General features: G+C 40.4%; 1 protein-coding gene across 1 annotated transcript; it reads right to left on the bottom strand.

Annotated features, from left to right (window-relative positions):
• Positions 1 to 1,675: 1,675 nt before the first annotated feature.
• On the bottom strand, positions 1,676 to 22,867 carry vegfba (vascular endothelial growth factor Ba). Its single transcript, XM_074648630.1, has 8 exons — positions 21,897 to 22,867; positions 15,997 to 16,048; positions 15,708 to 15,904; positions 15,540 to 15,613; positions 15,401 to 15,436; positions 11,020 to 11,103; positions 8,769 to 8,993; positions 1,676 to 7,935 (listed from the first exon to the last, which is right to left on the bottom strand). The coding sequence occupies exons 1-8, from the start codon at positions 21,972 to 21,974 to the stop codon at positions 7,914 to 7,916; spliced, it is 768 nt and encodes a 255-aa protein (XP_074504731.1). The 5' UTR covers positions 21,975 to 22,867; the 3' UTR covers positions 1,676 to 7,913.
• Between the last annotated feature and the right edge of the window lie 3,448 nt (positions 22,868 to 26,315).

Below are 26,315 nucleotides of genomic sequence, written 5' to 3'. Positions count from 1 at the left end.
GGATTCATTAGTTCATTAGTGCCATATGCTAGTGGTGGACCTGAATAAGGCTGCAGCAGAAAACCCCCTTAGTGTAATAAACTGAGCAAGGGTATGTTTTACTGCTTATGAAGTCAACTTTTGTAGAAGGAAACATTTTGTCTTTTTTAAAAGAAATCCCATATTCTCGCTTTAAAGGAGCAGTGTGTAGGATCAACACATTCTCACTCCCACCTCGTATACCGCCGCATAGTCATTGCCCCGCGGCATCGGAGACCGACGCACGGGGTATCCCACTTGTGTTGCTTTTTGGATGGACCGGGGACGGCGTGTCAATATATGCCCATTACATGTATGGTGTCCTTTCAAAATAAACTTCGGCTGTCACAGGAAGTTAGGTTTAGGCAACACAATCACTTAGTTAGGGTAAGGAAATGGTCGTGGTTGACTTTATCCTCATATGACTAGTGACTCACAGGACAAGTGACTCACAGGACAAGTGACTCACAGGACTGATGATACCGATGAGTCACGTGACTGACTGACGTCACAAAATGAGTCAATGTTACTTTCAGTTTAACACAGGACACAAACAGCGGTCTCCTGGTTGAAAGTCGTGTGCTTATTTGACCCATCCACCGTCACCATTGTCTCTCTCTAGAGCCAGTGATCGGTTTGTCCGTTCTGGGCTAGTGTAGAAACATGACGGAGCAACATGGCCGTGAAGAGGACCCGCTCCCTATGTAGATATGAAGGGCTCATTCTAAAGTAATGAAAACATAATGATTCTTATTATCAGGTGATTATACACTAAAGAAAACATACTTATAGATATTATATTCCATTTCTGCTCATAGATCCCCCAAAATGATCCTTTAAGCAAAATATTTAACACCATGATGTAAAAATATCCCATCACCAGTAAAAACAAATACATTTTTACTCATAATCCTGATGTGTTACAGTATTATATATTATATAACTGCATTATTACCATTACTGGTGCATTAAGCTGCTTTTTAATGTTGTAGCTGGTCGATGTGGAACCAGTTTTAGTTACTTTACATACTGCTGTGTAGTTTAATCTACAGAAAGACATTGTATTTGTGAATGATGATAATGGCTGGATGTACTCCAGGTTTTATATAAAGCTGTCACATGATGTACATTGTTTTATGTGAGCTTGGTTTTTAACATTTTAGTTTTATTTTATGCTGTTTTATGTATCGTACGTGTGAGCCTGTGTGTGCCTGTGTTTCACCTGGCTGCAAGTTAAAGTAAAATTAAAGTTGAACTGGTCATGTGTAAAATTAAAATTTTCAAAGTAATAATTAACTCTTGAATAAATAAAAAGTACAATATTTGCCTCTGAAATGTAGTGGAGTAGAAGTATAAAGTGCAAGTGCTTCCTACTTGAGTAGATAAACTTGGTAATTTTCCTCCACATGTGTGGGGCTGCACACCTTTGTACTGGACCAGCCTCTGACTCAGCAGTACAAACGAGAGGAGGAGAGGGAACAATATTATGTCTCATAACACCACGTCACGTCTCTGTACCCAACTCCCAGGGTGTCACTGTAATCAAAAGTGTCTGTTTACCTTTCATTACCGTCAAATGAGAGATTAAAACAAAGAGATAGGGGAGATGAGGAGTGACGTTAGTGTGGATAAACAGCGACAGGAAGAAAACGAGAGGTTTATACGAAAAATAAGACATTTCCTTTAATAACATCTGTAACATCACGGCTGTATCCTGGTATCATTTTCAATATATTTGACGATGCAGTATACACTTTTATGTGGACATTGAATCGATTAATTGTCATTTATATACTAATACAACATAAAACTGCATTGTTTTCTACAAAGACATCATAATAGGGCACGAATGGTGTAGCAGCAAAAAAAGAGTGTTTTCTTTATACATAGGCTACAGTAGTACAATGTATTCGCAGAGAAGAGATTCATTGCAAAGTAGAGCTATAATGAAGTTACAAATACATCTCTAAAGTATGCACTACGTCATACACAAGGTCATGGCATATTATAAAATGTGATATAGTTTAGTAAGGGGTCTCTATAGGCTAAGACACTGGAGGCTAGAACAGGGCTACCTTTACAGTACAATGAAGACTGTGCAGATACAGAGCACACCGATGTTTGATACTGACAGGATCAGGACATTTAATTAGGATATTAACATGTCCAGGCTGTTAAAGCGTTATGATGCTGAAATGATGGGAGGCAACAGCAGATAGTAATGCTTTCTTTAAGATAATTTGGGGCTTTTTTTGCCTTTATAGAGAGGTGTAATCCCCTTCCAGTGGACCACCATGGGACTTTATTTCGGAAAAAAATATGTACAGTAGTCAACGGAGGGAGACAAACATATTTTTGATCCCCGTTTGAATTGCGCCATGAATCACACATGTGATGTTTGTCAATTTAAAAGATAATTTTGCAAGCCAACAAAGTCTCAGTTTGTTGTAAAACTGTTACACGTAATTAGAAAGACTACACACCCAAAAGTTGCGTAAGTGACGTCTCTCGCTGAAGCTACGATGCCTGTGTGTTTCGTTCTAGTACTCACACGAACAACGGGTCTCACTCGTTCTTTCACTTCCCGGCAGATAAAAAGACCAGGAGTCGCTGGATAGAATACATCAAGTAAGATAACGTTTCATTTAGCTAGCTAGCTAGTGTTGGTGACGTATATTGTGTGAGACGAGAGATGTAGTTCACTGAGCGGTTTCATCCATACATCCATTTCCTTCGTCTTATTTGGGTCGAGAGGGCAGTAGGCTTAAAAGAGAATTCCAAACGTCCCTCTCCTCCAGCTTTTCCTGGGGGACCCCGACACGTTCCCAGGCCAGACGAGATATATAATCTCTCTAGCGTGTTCTGGGTCGACTCCGGGGCCTCTTACCAGTTGGCCGTGCTCGGAAAAGTCCAGGAGGCATCCTGATCAGATACCCGAATCAGCTCAGCTGGCCCCTTTCTACGCGAAGGAGCAGCGGCTCTACTCCGAGCTCCCTCCGGATGTCTGAGCACCTCACCCTATCTCTAAGGCTGAGCCCAGCCACCCTACGAAGGAAACTCATTTCGGCCACTTGTATCTGCAATCTAATTCTATTGGTCATATCCAAAGCTCATGACATTAGGGTGAGGGTTGGAACGTAAATGGACTAGTAAATCGAGAGCTTCGCTTTCCAGCTCAGTTCCCTCTTCACCACAATGGTCCGGTACAGCGCCCGCACTGAACTGACCTGAGGGGTTGCACACAAAACGAAATGATACTACGATAAACTGAGACTTTTCTGACTTGCAAAATCATGTTTTAAATTGACAAACAACATATGTGTGATTCGTGGTGCAATTCAAACGGGATCAAAAAAATATTTGTTTATCGCCGTTGACTACCGTTCATATGTTTTCTGAAATAAGGTCCCATGAGAGACAACGGAAGGGGAGGGACTTGGCCTCTCTATTAGCCGAAGATAGACAGGAAAGGGAGAGAGAGAGGGGACGACATGCAGCAAAGGGCCGTGGGTCGGGTTCGAACCCATCTCAGCCTTAATACACTCTGCGCCCGCTCTACTAATACTAGGCCACTGCTTTCTGAAGGGAATCTCTGTTTTTGCTTTTATTGTTCAAAACTTGTACTTTGAAATAAGAAAATTTGGTCATAAGTAGTAACAGCTGGAGCCCCGGGGGCCCTCAAAAAGTGATCTCAGCACCACAACTCTTTTGGGTGGAATGTCTTTGATACGTTGTACATGTCTGCATGAGTGGAGCTCACTTCAGTCTTTTTTTTCCCCACGGACTAATGTACAATATGTGCTTTACAATCTGAAACACAAGTGCAATCTGTACTGAGGTTCAGGGACTCTCAGGTTTCCCAAAACATTTGTCCACAAAATGCGACATTATCAAGAAATGAAGGCTAGAAAATTGGGGGGAAAAAATTAGGCTAGCTGTTTCCCCCTGTTTCCAGTCTTTATGCTAAGCTAAGCTAACTGACTGCTGTCTCCAGCTTCATATACTATAGAGCTCAACAGTGACCACCCAATTTTAAACGGCTCCGGTTCCCAAAGTGAATTTCCCATTCATTCACTCCATCGATGTTTCAGAAAAACCTTATATAAAGAGTTTTAATAATGGAACCAAGCCAACCAACTACGAGAGGAATCGTGACCATAACAAATTTGATTGGGAGCAAAAAAAAACATTGGAAAATTTAAAAAGAGGCAAAGGTACAAGACTGTGTAAATAATTATTTTAAGAGTGAAGGAACTACTCATCCTATAAACCATTGCCCATGGAAACTCCCCCAAAAACGCTTAAACTAACCGTTTTCCATCCAAAACACGTACCACATAGGATTGTTGGTAGTGTAGTACTTCTCCATGACACCGCAAATAAAATGGTGAAACTTTATAATAACCGTCATTTATAAATTGATAGTTAATTAAACTTAGTTAATACTTATTTTTCTGTTAACAAACAATGACATAATAATTAATAATGTTTCCTAAATATTGGTTATGCTATCATTTATGTTATTTTATCAGTAGTTTGTGTAATATGATATAATTAGTTTATAAATTCTATACTGTATCATAGCTGATAAGAGATTATAACAATTACATTCTGATTACATTAGTAAAGTATTTATCATCAGTTTATTGTTGCACACATTATAGCATTTTATATACTATATTAAGTATTTGTTAATGATAAGCAAATCATTTGTAAACTTTTAAGAGATTGTTTGTAAATCTATGAACATTACATAGATAGATGGACCAGAAACCAATTAATAACCATTGACAAAGTATTAACTATCTATCTAAATATTGTTTATATATGCTTTACAATATATTTATTAACCATTTAACAGGGTATTATAATCATCAGTTGTAACTTTATGATAGCCATCTAAACAAATGTTTATAGATGGTTTACAAACCAATAATTAACCATTTAACATTAAAAGTGTTTTGCAAGTATGTTTTACAAACAATTTCTTAAAATCAAACAATTACAAATTATTTCATAATCATTAACAAATACTTAATATGGTATATCAAATGTTATAATGTGTGTAACAATAAACTGTTGGAATAATATAAATTATAGCATTATTCATAATTAGTGAACATTATTAATTAGAATTTCATAGTTTGTTAACAGTAAAATAACTATTAACTAAGTTATAAATTTACCGTTTATAAATGATGATTCGTTATTATACATGTTTTTCTTAAAACAAGATTGATATCATATATGGACTTGTGGCTTCTACAGGAGCATATACTATCGTTTCAATATCTTGTAGCTCGTAGTTATTCTAGCTTGGTTGGTTGTGACATTATGGCTAATAATCAAATCTGCGTTGTAGAATATGAATGGGATTTTCACTTCCAGAACCTCACTGTTGAGCTCTATTTACCATTCAGACGAGAGTGGTATCAATCTTCTCATCTAACTCTCAGCAAGAAAGCTAATGAATTTGCCAAAATGTCCTATAAAGCCAAAACTTCAGGATCAGTTTGAGGCTACAAACGCTTTGGGAAACTATCTCCTGTTCCACATTATCACACAGTGTCTGGTCTGTACTCAGAGGACCAGTTCAGTTTTCCTCATATATGAAAAATGCTTCCCTTCTGATTATTAAGACGCACACATAATACTCCTATAGGTTCCTCTAAACCAGCGATAATCACTACAGATCTGCTGCAGCTCCACATCTCTACACTGGAGACTTATTGCTAAATGTAAATAAAAACATTATTATCTTAAAAGAGGTCTGAAATAACACAGAGAAAGTAACAACAATGCTCTAATACTTGGTCATTAATATGTGATATAGAGGTAGTGATTGAAGCATTGATTGACAGTAATAATAACAAACACTGAACAATGGACTCAAGCGTGGAAAAAAAATAATCTCATCTCGGGAGAGTATAAATACAGAGCTTATCACACCGGCAACTGAAACAAAGTTCTTCAGCTCAAGGCTAACACACTAATAACTCAGCCATCAGCAGGATCGTATCAATCCTGGGGAGACTACAGACATGAATTAGGGAGTTTCAAAGCTGTAGTTTGTCATGGAGATAAGACGTCACAAATGTTCCCAGTAAAATTTAGCACAAGATCTGAATGAGTGTCAAAAAAGGGTTTTAAACTCCATGACCCGCCATAATGGGTCCTCTGAGCTCTGGCTTTAGTTCGTCACGCTGACTGACAAGCTGCTCAAGACCTCGTCCTTTCTGAAACAGTCACAGTTCACATCCCCGTTCCCACCCAGCGGCCAGGCAGTCATGAACTAACATGGACTTAAACCGTGAGATTCGCTCAGAATATAAACAAGTTATTTTCCAAATGAATAACACTCTGTCCATCCATGCAACAAAAACAGTCATGTTTTCCTTCACTGCAGTGAGGAACGGCTATTTGCTTGGTTTCTGTGTGCTGCGGACAACACTGCCCCGCTGATTGTTTGAATTACACATTATAATGTATATAGTCTCCCATTTGTGGCCTGTGTGAGCCGAGGCTGTTTAAATTCAATACATTTGGGTATCGGTTTGGATGCTGAGTGTATACATAGACGGCCACCCAGCGTGACTCTTTATGCAGACGGATTAAAGATGAACAAACAAAACAAAGACGCACATTCTGCAATATAGAATATCTTTTCAATCAACTCGACAGAATTATAATAAAATATAAAACAGAGGCATATAATACAATATTAAATGAAGACTTTGCAGTAAATTGCAAATATGTGTATTTGCACACTTGGTGTGGCACAAACAAATGCTTATGGCTACCTGCATTCATTTCACATTGCATGTGTGCGTAAATATGAATGTATGTGTGCCTGCTATAGCACAGAGTGAGATTGTGTGGGTCTGCATTTGCAGTGTCGTCTGTGTTCCTGGTATTATAAGTGTGAATGTTTGTGTGTGAAGCAGTGGACAGCCGCCAGGCCTCATTATTGTCATTCTCCTCACTGCCTAAAAGAGAGGCAAAGAGAGGCAAAGCGGCTGCTTTCAATCGAGGAGCCGAGGGAAGATGGAGACAAAAGGCCCAAATTAAACAAATGCCGGAAAGCGGCTTGGAGAGCCAGCCCGTGGTCATACGCTTTGAATGAGAGAGAACGGCTGCAGGGATATCCCATCTGGGTCTTTCAGTGGGGGGACCACACAGATACTCTCCATCCCAGCATTCAGCTCGACTAAAGGTCCACGCACACTGGGGTGCCAGTTCATGTGCATGTCCAGTGTCCTTCTGGTATGTCTGAGTGTGGATGTGTCCATCTATAATCTGTGGCCGTTGATTTTCAAATCCTCCGCACAAAAATTGGCCTTGACTTCAAACTGGAATCCGACTCCATGGGCAGTTTGCCTGCGAACAGCAAATTCCAACTTCCACTGAAGCGTCAATACGTAGGACACCTGCGTCGACTTAACATCCATGGTTCTTGTGTAGTATAATCAGTCGTATGAGTTCAACTGAAGATGTAAAGAACCTCCAAACCACAGGAGCTTGTATAAGTGTGTCCACCACGAAAGAATTTGTCTGAAATCCTGCTGCCACTTCATCCCTCCACTCATGGAATGTGTTTTGTGACTCTAGATGTCTGTACGCACGTGTACGTGTGAACTGCTTTGCCACAGAAGCAGAGGAGATGGTAAGATGTTTGGTGATGTTCACACACTCACACGTAGATCTATATTCAGGCTGTACTGCTGCACTTCGCTACAACAGGTTCTCGTGTGTGTGCTTCTGCTAATATTCCCTTCTGTCTGAGGTTACTGGATGTCCAAGCGTCTGTATGCTCCATGGCACTGATGCTGAGAGTGGGCGATGAATCAACAGGGGTTGGTGGAAAAGAAGAGGTGAAAAGAAAGTGAGTGGAGACATCAAGTCCTCATGGCCTCACACCTGGAACAATAAACAATAAAGATAGGAAGGCTTTAGCATCATATCGTTTTTGACAGACACATTCTCACATGTATGATGGATTCTTCAATTGTTCACAATGTGAGTCTGTTGACCATCTACTTTTTCACGTTTTTGTCCACAAAAATATTTTGTCCATAAAATATGACCACTTTTGGAGCAATTTGGGGTTCAGTGTCTTGTTCAAGGACACTCCAAAATGGGGAATCAAAGCGCCGACCCTACAACTAATACTGTCGTCCACAAAATTACAATTAACAAATTTACACTTAAATTACTATTATATATTACCTTGTGTTTATATTTATTTTGACTGCACTATTTTATGCCTTAGATTATCATTTTTTTTTTACATTTACTTGTGTGATTTCCCCTTTTATGTAAACATATTTTATGAGCATTGTTGAAGGAACCTGAGACCGAAGATTTTCATGGCATTAAATGAATGCTTGGCCGGAATTGACAAATGACAAATAAAGAATCTTGAACCTTAATAGTCAACCCACTCTACCACTCGAGTTACAGCCGCTCCAAACAAAGCTTTTTAACTGCATCAAAAGTTCAAGCATCTGATCAACTGTCCAACTTGCAGAATCTGTAAAGGAAATGTGGGTAACAGAACAGAAGAGCAACAGGAGGATGCTCTGCGAGAACATACAACCTCAATTTGTACCAGAAACATCCTGATGCAGCTCAAGGTGCTTCATTGATTGCATTTTTCCAAATTTAGATTTCTAAATGACTACATTTTTGGAGCTCTATTTTCAATACTCTAGACCCCTGTGTGTGTATTGTTGTGTTTTAGTTGCACTGACTTGCAGCGGTGAGAATTGAGCCTCCGGTCTTTCCGGCTGCAGGTCTCCGCTCTGATGGTGCAGCGGCACTGACAAGACGTGGCGTCCAGCGCCCACTTCCTCCCTCTGCAGGGGCGGCAACTAGGCCTGTGAGATGGAGATGGAGAGGGAGAGAGGCTGGTGGGCGGAGGTGATGGAGAAGGAGGTGGTGATGAAGGAGGAGGAAGAGTTGGGGGAGCATGGGTCCTGGATGGAAGGAAGAGGGGAGTAAGAACAGCGTGGTTAGCTGCAGAAATGAGTTAGCATTTTAGCACTTTTTTATCCCTCGTCTGGAAGTCAATGGGTTTTTTTAATAGGTTTTTGGTTAGATGCTTGAAATAAGTTCTGTGGTTAACACAAGCCTAAGAAATTTTAATATTTTGTTCTGTGATATAAAGTAAATGTCCCACTCGTGAATTTGAAGCTTTTATGCATCTTAAAAAAGGCGGTGACAACAAATGAGACTTCTAAAGGTCATCACGCCGACTCGTCCGCCTTAACAGCCTCGTTGTGTATACTCGCGTTCATGCGACCGTGGTGTAATTCGTTTATAGACGTTAGCTTTTTACTTCTGGTGATTGCATTCACACTTCAAAAATGATCATCTTACGGAACAAAACGTGTTAGTATCATAAACGTGTGTTTGCCACGGATTTTATTTTCTGCAATAATCCAAAACCCAATGGGATTGACAGACCCATTGGAACCAGTGCGAAGCTAACTTCCTGGTTGGCCTACAGAAATACATCATCCCTGCAGCACACTATGGTAGAGCTAGATGAAACGTTATGGGTTAAGTTAAGGGTTTTTAATTTCTCCTGAGGAGGACATAAACGTCTGAACCAATTTTCATGACAATCCATCCAATAATTATTAAGACACTTTATTTTAAAAACACATACATCCACCTTATGGTGGCACTACAGGAAAGGTCAGGGGATGATCAAGTCTGTACTGCAGGTTTCATCATGAGGGGACCATGAATGTGCTCAACACTTCATGACAATCCATCTAATCGCTGTTGAGATGTTTCAGTTTGGACCGACACATCGACAGACTGACAGCTACACTATCGAATCAATACAGGATCTAAAAGATTTAGCTATTGATCCCACACCCTCCGCTAGTGTGGCTAAATATGAAATGCAGGGCTTGTTTAAAGATGCAGCGCCAGACTGAAACAAACCCACACAGTGTAGTGTGTGGGAGATGTGTGACTAATGTGGGATACTGTTTCCTTTGCCGCTGACAAACGTTCTGCTCTTTCTGTCGGCCTGTGTTCCTGTCCGTTACCATGGCTATAGTCACTTAGCTGCCTACGAGGCTTTCATTTTCTCCTCTAGACGCTCTGTACTTTCTCCGAGTCTGAGAAAGTTGCCTGCATCAGTTGGTCCATTAACCGGAGCTAGTTCTGCCTCAGTCTTCCCGGGAGGCTGGCGGCTTTAATGAAGTTACTTAATGAGGCAGAGAGGGGCCATCTTTGTTCAGACCTCGATGACCACGCCTGCCGCTGGCATGGAAAAAAGAGGTGGCATTTGGGAGCAAATTACACAGATTTCACCCCTGCCAGAGTCTGAATAAAGCCTGTTCTGAGTGATGGATGGGTGCTGAGGGACATCACACCCAAACCGAGTCACCTCTGGCCCCCCCGTGGAGGCCGGAAATGACTGACAGCAAAGTGGAGGGGAAGCAGATGAAAAAAGACTCTTTTATCCTTCACTGCTCAGGGCTGAATCATGGGAATCACGGTACATGTAGCAGAAAGACACATACACCCCAAACTCACCTGTTCCTCTGTGATTATAGTGTTTCAAAATGTTGGTATTGTCGTTGAATGTTTCTAACTGACCTCAGAAAGTAATAAAATTATATACTATGTAATAAAACTGATCACAGTAATAAATAGTTGCTAATTACTGTGTTGTTACTATAAAGCTTCCTAGTCGTACATGTTTAGTATTACACAGACGTGAGTCCCAGAGCTGTAGGCTGTACGTGTGTGTGTGTGTGTGTGTGTGTGTGTGTGTGTGTGTGTGTGTCCTTGACTGCTGTGGCTGTAAAACAAATTGTCCTTCAGTAATAATGTAGACCAGATAACCCAGTTTTTGTTCTAATCCAAACATTCACATTGAGGCTGACGGTATCTGTAAAATACTGACTAACAGAAGTAAAAACATCAACTAAAACTGAGATAAAAAAAAATCAATGTGTGTGAACTGAATATTTAACATACGCAGCTCTGATGGCTCCACTCGTCTTCTGTCTGGACTTTCCTCTCTCCTTTCTCTTGTCTGTTCTTGTTGGCTTCAGATAGGGCCTGGGAATATCAGACAAACTAAATGTTACACACATTAAATGGTCAGGAGTTTTTGGCACTTGTTGGAATTAAAAAAAAATATTAGCATGCAACAACAAACACCAAACTAAGATCAGTGTCCCTGCACCTACTGAGGGAATATATTGAATGTATCCTGTAGATGTGCTGCATGTCCTGGTTGAATGTTTGCTAAGATTTGTATTTCTTTTCTTAATCTCTAATCAGACAGTCTCTGACTTAAATCCTAGTTTTGTCTGCATTATATTCAGGAAACGTTTGGATTCTTTTGTCCAATAATAACAGAGTTTTGTAGAAAAACAAGTTTAAGTTCATATTTCTCAAAGAAAGGTATTAAAAGACAGTATTATTTTAGTGTTGGTACCAAAAGTCAGTTATCAAAAATGTCAAACGACACCCAGCCCCCATTTATTTAATCTCCAAATGTTGTTTTCACAAAACACATAGCTTTTAAGTAATGCCCTAATACAAACATATAGGCCTTCAAAAAACACGATAAATCCCCTTTTCAAAACAGGAAGCTCACAGTAGAGACATTCTTCACATAATTGTCTTGTATATAATTTCTAACATCAATGTGATATTTCTTTAAATATTCCTAAAGGACCTCATGATATTTGACTGTATTTTATTTTGCAACTTAACGAACTTTGCATTACTTTCATTTTTATAATATTTTTCTCATATGATATACTTAATAATGTTGGTTGCAATCAAGTCATTTAAAGTTCAGAGACAGAAGTTGACAAGAAAAAACACTAATTAAGGATACCAGTACGTACAGTATATTTTAAAGGTTGTAGGACGAGTGGTGGAAAGTACATGTACTCAAGTGCTATACTTGAATAAGATTCTGAGGTACTTGTACTTTACTTGAGTATTTTAGTTTCCTGCTACTTTACTTCTACTCCACTACATTTCAGAGGGAAATACTGCACTTTTCACTTCATTACATTTATTTCGCAGCTTGACTTACAAGTTATTTTGCAGAAAAAGATTTTCAAAACCTGTGATGAGCACAAAAAATGCTAATTATTGTTAAAAATCAAATCAAACCACCCAGTAGTTTATGAAATATCTACAACATTAAAATGCTGCTTACATGTTAATGGGCCAGCAAACAGGAGCCATTTAGCTGCATAATGACATTTCATTTATACTTTAAGTCAATTTTGCTGATACTACTTTTTTTCAATTTTGAATGAAGGACTTTTACTTGTAATGGAGTGTTTTCACACACTGGTATTGCTACTGTTACTCAAGTAAAATATCTGAATACTGAATACAGATCACTGACCAGGAAGCTCCAATAATCGCTGATTACTGTCTTATCACACTCGCTGACATTGACAAAAATCAATGAACAAGGTAAAACAATGAGGTCAGTGTAAGCTATCAGTAGCAGAGAGACACTCCCCAAAAAACATGGAGATAATGTTCTGGAAACATTACACTTGGCTTGACTTGGGCCACATTGCCTGTAGTTTACGAAGCTCTGTCCATATCCCTCTCATCTTTATTGAGCACAATCTGTTCTACTTTGATGTATGCTGGTGCCCTAAAAGTGCATCTGCTCACTGCTCTGGTTTTTGGTCTCTTTAATCTCATCTGCTATAAACAACATTAAACTTTATCGAATGATGGGGACAGTCAGTGTTTACCAGCTTAGCTCTGACAATATTAACAGAGTGCTGCTGCTGTTGTTGTCTTTGGAGCTCTAATTTACTATCATGGATGCGTGACTCTGCTCCGTCAGACTGTGAGAGAGCACATGGCAGGGGAGATAAAATCATCGCTACGGTGACAACAGGATGCGGGCCGTCCCAGGGGATGCTGGGAGAGTCACACAGATGCTAACTCACTGAGGGGGGCCCACACACACACACACACACACACACACACACACACACACACACACACAGAAACAAATATTCTCACACACATAAAAAATTCCACACACATTTATACCGACGCATAGAGAATGTACACATGCGCAAATACATGCAGAGATTCAACAAACACAATCACATAGACACATGAAACCTGAAGAGGGTAAAACTAAACTGTACACACACATACATTGGAATCCTTTATTTATGTCCACATCCTAACAGGAAGGAGGAGGACATAAACATTAAAGATGCAATCATATGATTGTGTGGTTGGACCTGCCAGTACGAGGTACACAAACAAACATCAGGGATCCAACAGAAATATTCCTCTCACAGCGTACCGCTGTCAGTCCCGGCTGAACCTCAACGTAATTCAACTATCAAAAAGATTCAAGGTGACAAATTGTTGACTGACGGTTTATGTATCAAGGAAAGCAAGTATGAAGTCTCTGCAGGATGATTTCAGAGCTTCAGATTTGTTGTCAGTGGACTAAGACATGATAGAAAACTGTTGAACGTACTGTATGTACGTTTTTACACGTATAGATGTTTTTTTTATATTTTTATATTGCCAATGTGTAAACAGGTTGTAACCTAACCTAAAAAACTTTCTGGGTTTCCTCTATCAGCCTGTAGACTGCTTTTAATGTGAAGAATGCGGGACGTTTTTCCAGGAAGATCCAACGGATGTGACGTCATGCTTTCTCACGATTACCTTTACTCTCTTCCGCTCTGCTTCAGGGCTAACAGTGGGCAATGATAGCTAATGTTCGGTTAGAAATGGAGTACGCTAATGCCAACAAACGACCAGCCCCCACGACAACTCACTCCACGCAAGCACAAAAAAAACTAAGTTATATCTAGTGAAGCCCGTCTACTGCAAAACAGTAAGGGTGTAAGAAAATATAGAATATCGCAATATTATGTTTTGTGATACTGTATCGATTTATAATTGATAGTTTACATGCAAAGATTAACTCAGTCAATACTCAATCAATACACTTTGACTGATCGCGTCTATGTAGTGCGACCACAAGTGCGATAAACAAGACACTGACTGTCATTGACCTAACGGCCACAGGTGTCCCTGTTAACAAGCCCCTTTAAGGTTCATATACCAAAAGTAAAGAAGCCTTCCTGTTCAGGTAGTAGACACCACACTGTTCAGGTTTTGTCAATTGACATTTGTCACCGTGAATCTTTTTGACAGTTGAATTATGTTGAGGTTCAGCCGGGACTGAGAGCAGTACACTGAAGAAGGAACATTTCTGTTGGATCCCTGATGTTTGTTTGTGTACCTCGTACTGGCAGGTCCAACCACATAAGGGCCCATTCCATGTAACGTGCTTTACCACATCATCTCCTCATGTTTTTCTGCCATTTTCAACTATGTAATAAAGGCAAAAAAGTAAAATTTTTGTTGAGTTTTGGAAACTCTGTTGATGCTGTATTAAAGGCACCTTACAGTCCGCTACAGAAAAGCATTGTATTGAACAGGACCTATTATGCTTTTGTGCTTTTTCCCTCTCCTTTAGTGTGTTATATACTTTTTTTGTGCATGTAGAAGGGAGTTACTCTCCCCCACAGAATCACTGCTCCTGAACTGCCTGAAACACCTTGCTTGAAGTCCCGCCTTTTCTTCTGTAATGTGGTGATGTCACCAAGTAACACATTTGCATAACACATGCCTACTGGCTAGTTTGGCACGCTTTCAAACAAAGCCAGTTAGAGCAGAGCTGGAGAGTTTGGTTTGGTTGACCAATCACAACAGAGTGGAAAAATAATGCATGTAAACATGTTCTAGTAGAAACACAAAATACAAGTATGCACCTAAAAATAAGCATGATAGGTCCTCTTTACCAGCCTAATTTGTGTCCTACTAGTTGATTCTTCATCATGTTTAATCATGATTAAAACTGGAAAGCGAACATTGACATGTTTCTTCATGTATTGACGTGACATTGATGATGTGAATTTAGTTATTTCTTGCATAAGAGGTGAGATACTGGCCCAAGATGTTGGATTTTGGCAGCAAGGAACGACAAAATGTTTGAAATCATTTAAAGCCTTCTGTCCTCGGATGATGAATATGAGAACAAGTAACCTTTTTTCAACATTATGCCACTCATGGATACTTGGACTTGGCTGAAACCCTCCTCCGACTACCTCCCCCTCATCAATAACATCATCATCAGAATTATAAGAGCATCATTAGTGGATGTGGCTTCACAAACAGCAGGGTTTTATAAAGTCATTAAGGATGATGGAACATGACATTTCACAACAACAGCTCACTCACACATAATTAAAGAGTAACAGACAAGGAGAGATTCATATGTTAAGACGGGAAGAACAAGGGGAAAGAAGTGAAAAACAAAAAGTGTTACCTTGTTGTCGGTGTTGGCTGGAATTGTTCTTTTAATCTGCAATCAGATGAAACAGTCTGTGTCGGTATGAAGGTGCAGTGAGGTCAATTAACAACAGGTATACCATGCATCTCTGAGCACAGACAGTGTGTTTTATTACCTGCACTCACACTGGCTGTGCTCGACAAACGGCAGCTCGATGAGCTCATGTTTCATGAAGGAGGTTCTCATCAGCTGCACACAGATCAGAAAATATTCAAACGTCATCTCACTGTCTCCAGCATTTATCATTTACACTGTAGCAGGTAAGGATTTAGAGTGTGTATACCTCCATGGTGAGTGTGTGTGTGAGCAAGGGAACACACTCCAGGGCCTCGTCAGCACAGCAGCCACCACACCGCCTCACCGACACGCAGGACGGGACGAAGAGATGGTGCGTCTCCCCCGGCAACTCCCGCCAAATCTCCACCAGAGTGTCCCGAGGCTCACAGCCACTCCGCGAATAAACCTCCAACCACCGCCGCACTGGTGAGAGAAATCAATACAGTCATGACTTCAATTCTCTCTCTAAGCTCCATGAAGTAGTGCAGGGCTCTTTGTAGAAACAGGGAGCATACCTTCTCGACCTTCCCTGGATTTTGGGGAGTCTGCCGGCCGCCAGTGAGCAAGCTGGAATGGGAAATAAAAGAAATGAGCTCATGTGAAAAGCACCGTTTCAATAAATTTAGGGTTTCCTAGTCAAGTTGACCTGTTGTATAGCACACAGCAATGCACTTTGGAGTCATGACAAGGGGTTTAATTTCAGTCCAGCAAAAAACGATGAATAGTAGTCAGTCAAAAGGAGGGTAAATAAGTACTTTGGTAGGTCATCGTCAAAGAAAAACAATAATTTTCTATACTTAAAATACATGTAATACATATAATAATATGTATCTGCTGTTATTGATCAATAATCAAGATTTATTTTTGCCATTATATAACCATAATTGAGCTATTGGCTGTAACCTCCTGTTTGACACTGTTGTAAAAAGGCTGCTGGTGCATACTGTATCAAATCACAAAGATCTAAGTATTTCCTGTAAATGAACACCACAATATTTCACACCTGGCATCTGAATATGACAGGCTTAATAATGCATGGTGATAAATGACAGGAAGAAAGTGAAAACTCTGAACTTTGATACACAGATACACATGTAGGAGGGTAAGAGCCGCCCTGTATGACAGCAAAAACATGTCTCATTTTGGGCTCTATTTTGAAATATAATATATATAATAATATATAATCCTGCAGGGATGGGGTCCATTGGTCCACCTGAGCATGTAACTAAAAATGTCAATGTTCACGACCAAAATTCAACCATATTTTCAACAACATGACTGTATACTAACTGAACAACAGGAGGGAGGGAGCTGCTGGATTTTTGAACGAGTTGTACCTGCTACCTTTGCCCTCAAGTCTATCACCTGACTATCGTGTATGAAATACTTTCAGTAGCTGCGCAGGGGTAGATAGTGAGAGTATATCTGCCACTGGAATTTCCCAACAATGAACTGTTACAGTCAGTGTGTAGCTGGGAGTTGAGCAAGTAAGACACCCATTACTATTTTATAGAAGAGCTGCAGGGAGACCACCTGCAGCTTCTGTAGTACAGAGGATTTGTTCTGACAGTAACATCAATGCAATATATAATACCATTTACTGCTATTACACTTGCATGTTGCCCACATGCAATTTACACTCAAATACAGTTTCCTATAGTCCTCTGGGAGGGAAAATAACCACCAAATACAATTCTAAGGTACTTGTACTTTACCTTAAAAAACCCCCATTATAATTAAATATTAAACCAGTGGTTCCCAACTTGTTTGGTTTGTGTTCCTTTACAAAAACAAGAACAGTGTGTAGTTTGGGCCTCTTGTTGTGATTCAGATGTCTATGAGTTGTTCGCAGTTCCACCTAAGAAAGATTTACCCTCTAAAACTTATTTCATTTAAATACTAGGCCAAAATTTCACAAATAACAGCGAAGATTTGAAAAAGGTCCAAAAATGAAAACAGATTTGTGTTGCAGAACTTAGTCCTATCCCACTAATCATCTCATGACCCCTCAGATTTATCTTGTGACCCTTTGGAGGGGCCCGACCCCCAGGTTGGGAACCACTGGACTACACTATCTAACTTTGTATAAAGTAAATAAACCAAGCTCCAACAATCTGATAATGTCATAATAATATAGTCACAGGGGAGAATTTACTGTGGAACAAGTAGCTGATGATACTTCTGTACAAAGTAGATACGTAATATTAAGTAACACTGGTCTTTTACTTGTAATGGAGTATTTTAACATTGTTGTATTGGTAATTTTACCTAAGTAAAGGATCTGAATACTGAAACAACACACAGAAAAATAAACAAATTTTATAGCTCTCAAAAACACACACACACACACACACACACACACACACACACACACACACACACACTGCCGTTATTGGACCTATGTATGTGAGGACCAAGGCCACTTGTAAGGGAATGTAGACTTTGTCCAGTTGCCCCCCTTAAACTGCTCCACCCCCTTCTACCCACACACACATGCACTGGTTTGGCCCACATTGATTATGAGCTAAACTGGGACTGAGGCCATTTTGTGACTGGTAGGATGTGAGCTTAAGTAAGTGTGTCTTTTCTGTATCAGTCTTTGAGACGGGGATAAGATTGCCTCCTTTTGGCAGCCAAACACACACACACACACACACACACACACACACACACACACACACACACTCTCCTGAGTGCCAGCCCAGTGCCATCTGCACTAGTTGTTCTGTCTGTCTATCGTCTAACACGTCTAACTCCCAGCCACTCCCAGAGCACACTGGGCCAAGTGTGTGTGTGTGTCCTACAGCTATACACCATCTCTCCCACACTGGAGGAAAAAGGATGACCCCTTTTCCAAATAATCTGTCAGAAGAGCAGACAGCATGAAAGCAGAGCGTCTCGGGGGAGAGACAGCGGCTGTGAGCAGGTGAAGAGTCACGCTGCTCTGTGTCATGTAGCGTCTAGGATGATGCATCACTAAAACGCAGCAGAACAAAGTCAGGGCTGGATCCCACAACGCAGCAGAGCACTGCCTGTTCCTGATACAAGCCTCCAGACATAAATAAAGAACCAGCACATGCAGGTCTCTCCATGTATGTGGGCCTGCTGCTGTGTGTGGAAAATGTCAGTATGAACAGAATTATCCGTACCTGTCAAATGAGGCGCCCTTTAGTAATTATAAGAGTTATTTCATGGCTTTAAAGCTGAAATAAGCAGTTGATAAATCTATGAGCCAATTTGCTAAAAATTAATTGGCAACAATTTAGATTTTGTAGTAATTTATCAAGAAAAAATGTAAACGATTCTCTGATTCCAGCTTCTCTAATGTGAGGATTTGCTACATGTTTCTGTTTTATATCAGTGCTTACAGAATATCTTTGGGTTTAAGCTTGTTGGTCTGACATAGCAAGCAATCTGAAGACTTTGCACTATAGGGAATGGGAATCGTGGAGCATTCTGGGGCGCGCCACCAGTTTTGGAGGGTAACGTATGGAGCTACGGTAGACTATCGTAATATATCACTGTCTATTCATCTGTCATACTGTATGTCAATCGTTCATCATCAGAAATGTATAAAGTACGGGCTAAAGACTAACACCCATATAAAGAGAAGCTGACAGAGGCAAAGGGGCCATATATTACAAAATTGAAGTTAGTTAATGATATTGATCCTTACGAATTAGGAGGACCTTGACAGCTTGCACCAATTATGGTCACTGATGTGTTTTGATGTGTATGTTAATCTTTGAGGGCCGATGTCCAATTTACAAACGGGTAGGTATATGACAAGATCTACAGGCCAAATGTCAACTACACAATCATCATCCGGACAAAGATAAGCTAGCTATGTTATGATAACAGATTACTAACAAAACGTCGGCTAATACTGCATAATTAATCTACCGGTATCTTGCAAAATGAAACCCATAACATTAGCTGACCTTTGTGTCTGACTGTATGCTATACATACTCCAAATCGGCTTTACAATCTTATTCACTGTGCAGTGTGTTGTGTTTTGACACTTGCAGTAAACAGCCGGCGGATGGCTGTCTTACCCAGTTGGTCTTACCCTTTATCCTCCAAAAATGGCCGACTTCCTGTCGGTGACGTCACATTCCCATACAGACTAGTAAACTAATTTACTCTATTCATTGAAAGAATAATCCACAAATAAGTGATAATGAAAATAATGGTTGGTTGCAGCCCTAATGTCTTTATTCATGTTTAATAACTCATCTACTAATGCTCTATAGATCAGTTATGAACAACTTTTGGGTCGTCTGCCACAGCCAACATTTGTATGTGGGGCCTATGTGGGTAGTAAATGGGCTGAAAAATGGGCCCTATATGGGATTGTCCGCGGGTTCCATAATAACCCAATGTCAATTGCCCACATGGATTCCATGCAGGATTACACTGGGTGCTATGTGGGCCCCAACTGGGCAACATACCCAAGACCCATCTTGGTCCCAGCTTTAAGGTCTATGTGGGAACTACATGGGGACTACATGGGCTGAAATATGGGTTGTAAGTGGGTTTGTCCACAGTTTCCATGTTGGCCCCATGCACTAATTTCCCATTAGTGACCCAACTAGGACCCACACAGGTAGCCCACATGGGGAGCCCATGTGGGGCCAGCTTAGTTGATCCAAGTGGGCCCCAGATAAGATGCCCATTTTGGGCCCATATACCCACTTGGTACCCAGGTACCCCCAGCATTACCCATGTGGGGCCCACATAACCATGTTAACTGGGGCTCGGTCTTCTTTAGCTAACGCTATAGCTCTTTAGTTCATCAGGAATGGTCAATGTTAATTATTTAATGGAATAGTGAGACATAGCAACTTTGCTTTCCTACCCAGAGTTGGATGAGAAGTTCAATACCACTCTGATGTGTGTTTAGTAGCCACACCTAGCTGCCAGTCAGCTCAGCTTATCTTAGCTTAGCGCAAAGACTGGAAATAGCTAACGTTAGTTTAGCTCTAACTGTTAAAAAACCAACCTACCACCACCTTTAAAGATCACTACTTATGTCAAATATGTACATATTGCATCATATTGTTTTAATACGTACAAAAAACTAGGCCTAAGTGTAAAAACAACGTTTTATGGGCCTTACCTACCTCTATTTCTTGGCCGACTAGTTGCTAGGCAACCAGTGGAGACTCCCGGAAGTTAGTTACTGGCAAAAAAAAAGTTTTTTCATTTATTAAATTTTTCACAAATTTATTACATTTTTTAAAAATTATTTAACAATTATTAAATTTTTTCATTTATTAAATTTATTTAACATTATTAAATTTTTTCATTTATTACATTTTTAAAATTTATTTAACATTATTACATTTTTTCATTTATTACATTTTTTTAATTTATTTAACAATTATAAAAAATGTTCATTTATTAAATTTTTTACAGATTTAAACAACATGAAATAGCCTATGCTAATTAAAGATCATTAGAGGCGCTGGTTGGCAGATTTAGTTAGTTTTGTTACAGAGCAGGCTAGCTATTTCCATCTGTTTCCAGTCTTTATGCTAAGCTAAGCTAACCACAACCTCCTCTCATCAAACTACCGCCAATAAGCATATTTACCCTAAAAGTCGGCTAACTAATCCTTTCATTAACAACAGTATGTTAATGAATGGATGGTTAATGAATGGATGGTTAATGAATGGATTTCTGTCCAGCTGTCCTAATGAATTCAGCAAGCTAAAAAAGACAAAGCTGGAGGAGGATTTTCCACAACCTGGCAACCCAAAAGTTGTTCTTTTAACTATTTTTCACATTAACTCTTTGTGCAAGGTGCCTCACTAGAAAGTTGCACTGAATTACATACACTTCCACGCAACACACACACACTTGTCTTTTTTTTTTAACATATTTGCTGTATTGTTATTATTATATATATATATATCTTGTCCTAATTGTTTTGTTATCACTATTATGTAGTTATATTATTTCTTTGTATTAATTTTGTCTCTCTATAGGTGGAGACTTCAGATAAGCCCAGTGGGTTTTTTTGCCTCTTCCTTCACTTTATATTATTCATTTATTTATTTTGTTATGTTGTATAGTCTTAAATTGTGCAAAATAAATAAACAAATAAACAAAATTATAGTGAGAAGAGACAATAAATACTACAGTGTTGCTTTAAAATAAATAAATGATAACGTCCTACATGAATATTATAGTAACTAGACTGTTAAGTGACAGGTGTCATTGACCTAGGGGGGATAACTTCCACCAGACCAAATTCATACAAAAGCTTGTTAATTTGTGTGCATCAATACAAGCTGGAAATAAACCGCACAAGCTCCTAGCTGATGGCAAGCTGACCACCTCAAACATGAAGTCTTTTGGGGTCAAATATAGGCCTATATATATATATATATATACATATAATTAGCCTACCTTGGCATGGGAAGTCGGTATTCTGGTGAGCAGCAGGAATTGAAACATTCCTAGAATAACTTGAAGCATAATCCCCATTGTGTGTAGGAGTCCAAAGGGGCACAAAAAAAATGTTTTTTTGGACCAATCCAAAACAAAAAAAAAAAAAGGTGGCTTGTCCTTCCTTCTCCCTCTCTGTGTGTCCGATTTAAGACGCAGAAATCCGGCTGCCTTGAGAGGACACCCAGGGTGGCATCCTCAGTGTTGGAACTTTATCTTGTTGCAATTTGAGACTAAAAATGATCATCTAAAACTAAGCAGGAGTCAAACCTAAACTCTAATGATAGTTTATTATATTTCAATTAAGACACTAGAATAAAAGTCTAAAATAAAAAATTTAAATTTTAACATAAAATCTGCCACTTTCAAGTAATAATAACCTTAAAATCCTGATTTTTTTATTTTTTATTATTTAAACTTCCTCCCTGTAGTGTTTATTCTAGGTCAGTCTATTAGTCCTGATCCCATTGAACCGGTGTGGAGGTCCGGAGGTGGCGTGACTGGAAAGATCATCCAGATTCCCGCTGAAACGTGGTGCGATCATAAAATCCTCTGTGTCTCCTGAAAGAAAAATCATCCAGCTTTCTAGGACGTTTTATCCGGTAAAGATCCGACGACGTGCAGAGCTTGGACAGTGCCGCATATCCCTCTCCCTGCTCGGTCACAGCCTCTCCACACTGTCGCTGCCTCTGAACATGTGACGTCCCTCCTGTAGGTGCATCTTTATCCTCTTATTAGAAATAAGACTGGAATAATATCATCCTCCACTGACATGGCAGCACCGCTACACCAGAGCAGAAGGGTATATAGTCCGCAGACAGACAGACAGAGAGAGAGGTCTGGAGAGGTAGGAGTCTTCATTAGTTGTGTTGTGTTTCCTCATTTCCTTTTGCCCTTGAGACGCACGCAGCGTAACCATTGCGCTGCCAACTTTTCCCAAACGGGACAGGCGCACTGAGTTCAGGTGCAGCGTCTCTACTGGTCTACTGGTCCCACAGTGGGGGGGTCCTGGGGCCCCTTGCAAGTGGGGGATCTGTAGCTGAGGACACTGGGGTCATGTCCTCCGGTTTATTTCTGCACATTTGGGGGGTGTAGTTGGGCTATGTGCAAGGGTTTATATTCTCCTAAAATCTGAAACAATTGGTCGATTAATCAATAAATCGATTCACAGATTATTCCTTTATGATAGTTATCTGTTTGGGGCAAAATAAGCAATGTCACCTTAAAAATTGTGGTGGGGATGTTCCCCGATTTTTTTTATAGACCAAAAAGATGAATGATAAAATTATCAGCAGATTAATCTACAATGAAAATAATTGTTAGTTGCTGCCCCCCATGGCAAACAAAATAATAAAAGGACTCTGTATTTATCCACCACAGTGGTTTTCCTGGCTGCAATGAGAAGGCTTTGTCAAAGAGTTCATGTTGGGTAATAACGTTATTTTTATGAGTCATTAACTTCTTCATCATTTCCTCATAAATTCACCTAATACAAAATAATTTCCTTGGAAGTTTTCTGGAAAGGGCAGTGTCATTTGGTAATTATAATATCTGAAAAATAATTAGGAATTGTAACCTTTTGATGCAAGGAGGTGGGTTGGTATTGTGGTGTTGTGGGTATTTCTAACCAGGCCTGCCGTCAGGGGGGGTCATAGGGTACAGATAGATACTGGCTCCTGTTTCCCCCTAGCTGGCTACTGTTTCCCCCTAACTGGCTACTGTTTCCTCCTAGCTGGCTACTGTTTCCCCTAACTGGCTACTGTTTCCCCCTAACTGGCTACTGTTTCCTCCTAGCTCGCTACTGTTTCCCCCTAACTGGCTACTGTTTCCTCCTAGCTGGCTACTGTTTCCTCCTAGCTGGCTACTGTTTCCCCCTAACTGGCTACTGTTTCCTCCTAGCTGGCTACTGTTTCCTCCTAGCTGGCTACTGTTTCCCCCTAACTGGCTACTGTTTCCCCTAACTGGCTACTGTTTCCCCCTAACTGGCTCCTGTTTCCTCCTAGCTGGCTACTGTTTCCCCCTAACTGACTCCTGTTTCCCCCTAACTGGCTACTGTTTCCTCCTAGCTCGCTACTGTTTCCCCCTAACTGGCTCCTGTTTCCTCCTAGCTGGCTACTGTTTCCCCCTAACTGGCTACTGTTTCCTCCTAGCTCGCTACTGTTTCCCCTAACTGGCTACTGTTTCCCCCTAACTGGCTACTGTTTCCTCCTAGCTCGCTACTGTTTCCCCCTAACTGGCTCCTGTTTCCTCCTAGCTGGCTACTGTTTCCCCCTAACTGACTCCTGTTTCCCCCTACTGTTTCCCCCTAACTGGCTCCTGTTTCCTCCTAGCTGGCTACTGTTTCCCCCTAACTGACTCCTGTTTCCCCCTAACTGGCTACTGTTTCCTCCTAGCTCGCTACTGTTTCCCCCTAACTGGCTCCTGTTTCCTCCTAGCTGGCTACTGTTTCCCCCTAACTGGCTACTGTTTCCTCCTAGCTCGCTACTGTTTCCCCTAACTGGCTACTGTTTCCTCCTAACTGGCTACTGTTTCCTCCTAGCTCGCTACTGTTTCCCCCTAACTGGCTCCTGTTTCCTCCTAGCTCGCTACTGTTTCCCCCTAACTGGCTACTGTTTCCTCCTAGCTGGCTACTGTTTCCCCCTAACTGACTCCTGTTTCCCCCTACTGTTTCCCCCTAGCTGGCTACTGTTTCCCGTAACTGGCTACTGTTTCCCACTAGCTGGTTACTGTTTCCCCCTAGCTGGCTACTGTTTCCTCCTAGCTGGCTACTGTTTACCCTAGCTGGCTACTGTTTCCTCCTAGCTGGCTACTGTTTCCCCCTAGCTGGCTACTGTTTCCTCCTAGCTGGCTACTGTTTCCTCCCAGCTGGCTACTGTTTCTCCCTACTGTTTCCTGTTTTCCCTAGCTGGCTACTGTTTCCTCCTAGCTGGCTACTGTTTCCCCCTAACTGGCTACTGTTTCCTCCTAACTGGCTACTGTTTCCCACTGGCTGGCTACTGTTTCTCCCTACTGTTTCCTGTTTTCTCCTAGCTGGCTACTGTTTCCTCCTAGCTGGCTACTGTTTCTCCCTACTGTTTCCTGTTTTCTCCTAGCTGGCTACTGTTTCCTCCTAGCTGGCTACTGTTTCTCCCTACTGTTTCCTGTTTTCTCCTAGCTGGCTACTGTTTCCTCCTAGCTGGCTACTGTTTCCCACTGGCTGGCTACTAAATATCTTTGTGGAAAGCCCTGATCAGGGGCTCAAAAAAAATAAAAGCCAGGGTACAGAGAGAACAAGAAAAGGAAAGGATCAGAGAGACAATGACCAAATTTCCGGCCAAAGAGACGTGTGAAGAAGCAGCAGGTATGACAGGCAAAGCTGAACGTACAGAAGAGAGGAGTTAGGCAGACTAGCAAATAAAAGCCACTGTGAGAAAATATCATTATACTTATATTATATTTTAACACTCTAAATGTGAACACAGTGAATATGAGGTTATCCTGCCCCAACTTACTCAATTAAAATTCATCTCAAATGTTTGTTTTGGGACAGAATCATATCAAATAAGACATTGTGGTGTAAGGTTCACTTTCCTATTAATGATTTATTTTTCCACTCCATATCACTATCTACTGTTTTCCAAACAATAAATAGGAGGGCAAGCATGTCAGACACACAGAGTATTATTTCAGAGCATGATCTGACACACTTTTCCTCTGATGCTCATTAAACTAAAGATAAAAGTCAATTAAAACTGTCTCCACAGCTGGTTTTGCTGTGTAGTGTGTGTGTGTGTGTGGAGGCATACCAGAATCTCAGAGTCATTATAGTGTGTTTGGGTTATGACAGGGCACTCACACGCCACATGAGGGTGAGGGTGTCTGTAAGCTATGTTGTTATCTCCAGCTGAAGTCTCAGGACAGGGGCCACTGGTGACAAGAACACAGAGAAGGAAAAAGGCAGCATCTCTTCTTAAAACACAATTCACACGGTAGTCCTGTTCATAAGTTCAGTTCATACTTGTACAAGTATTCTTTAAAAAAATAAAATAACCAGCCTCTTTTCCATGATGTCACCAGCAAACAAATGTTGTGTACCCAGGATGTTCTTATGAATGGTCTCATAACCAAAATGAAATAGAGCATTCATGTGAACGTAAATATGCAAATAAACATGCTGTATACTGAATCTGTAAAGTCAGTTTTCCAGTTAATCACATCTGCAGCTCCAAAGAGGTTTAAAAGAGCGGTTAAAATTCCCTTTCACTGAGATAATGGAAAAATAAACTTGTGAAATCGGACGTAGGGCAGATCAATAATTACCTAATTATAACAGTACTGACGCTTCTGTGTGGTTGCTCATTAAAAAGGTCTACATCTTGACGTCTGAGCCTCTCGCTAACT

The sequence above is a fragment of the Sebastes fasciatus genome, chromosome 10 (assembly GCF_043250625.1).
Source record: "Sebastes fasciatus isolate fSebFas1 chromosome 10, fSebFas1.pri, whole genome shotgun sequence".
Taxonomy (NCBI): Eukaryota; Metazoa; Chordata; class Actinopteri; order Perciformes; family Sebastidae; genus Sebastes; species Sebastes fasciatus.
This window is presented reverse-complemented; position numbering and strand designations above follow the sequence as displayed.

Coding starts and splice junctions, on each gene's coding strand:
- vegfba (XM_074648630.1), bottom strand. CDS start 21,974: ATGGGGATTATGCTTCAAGTTATTCTAGGAATGTTTCAATTCCTGCTG. Junction 8,994..11,019: donor AGTGGAGCCATCAGAGCTGC/GTATGTTAAATA, acceptor CCTTCCATCCAG/GACCCATGCTCCCCCAACTC. Junction 7,936..8,768: donor CTCAATTCTCACCGCTGCAA/GTCAGTGCAACT, acceptor TTATTGTTCCAG/GTGTGAGGCCATGAGGACTT.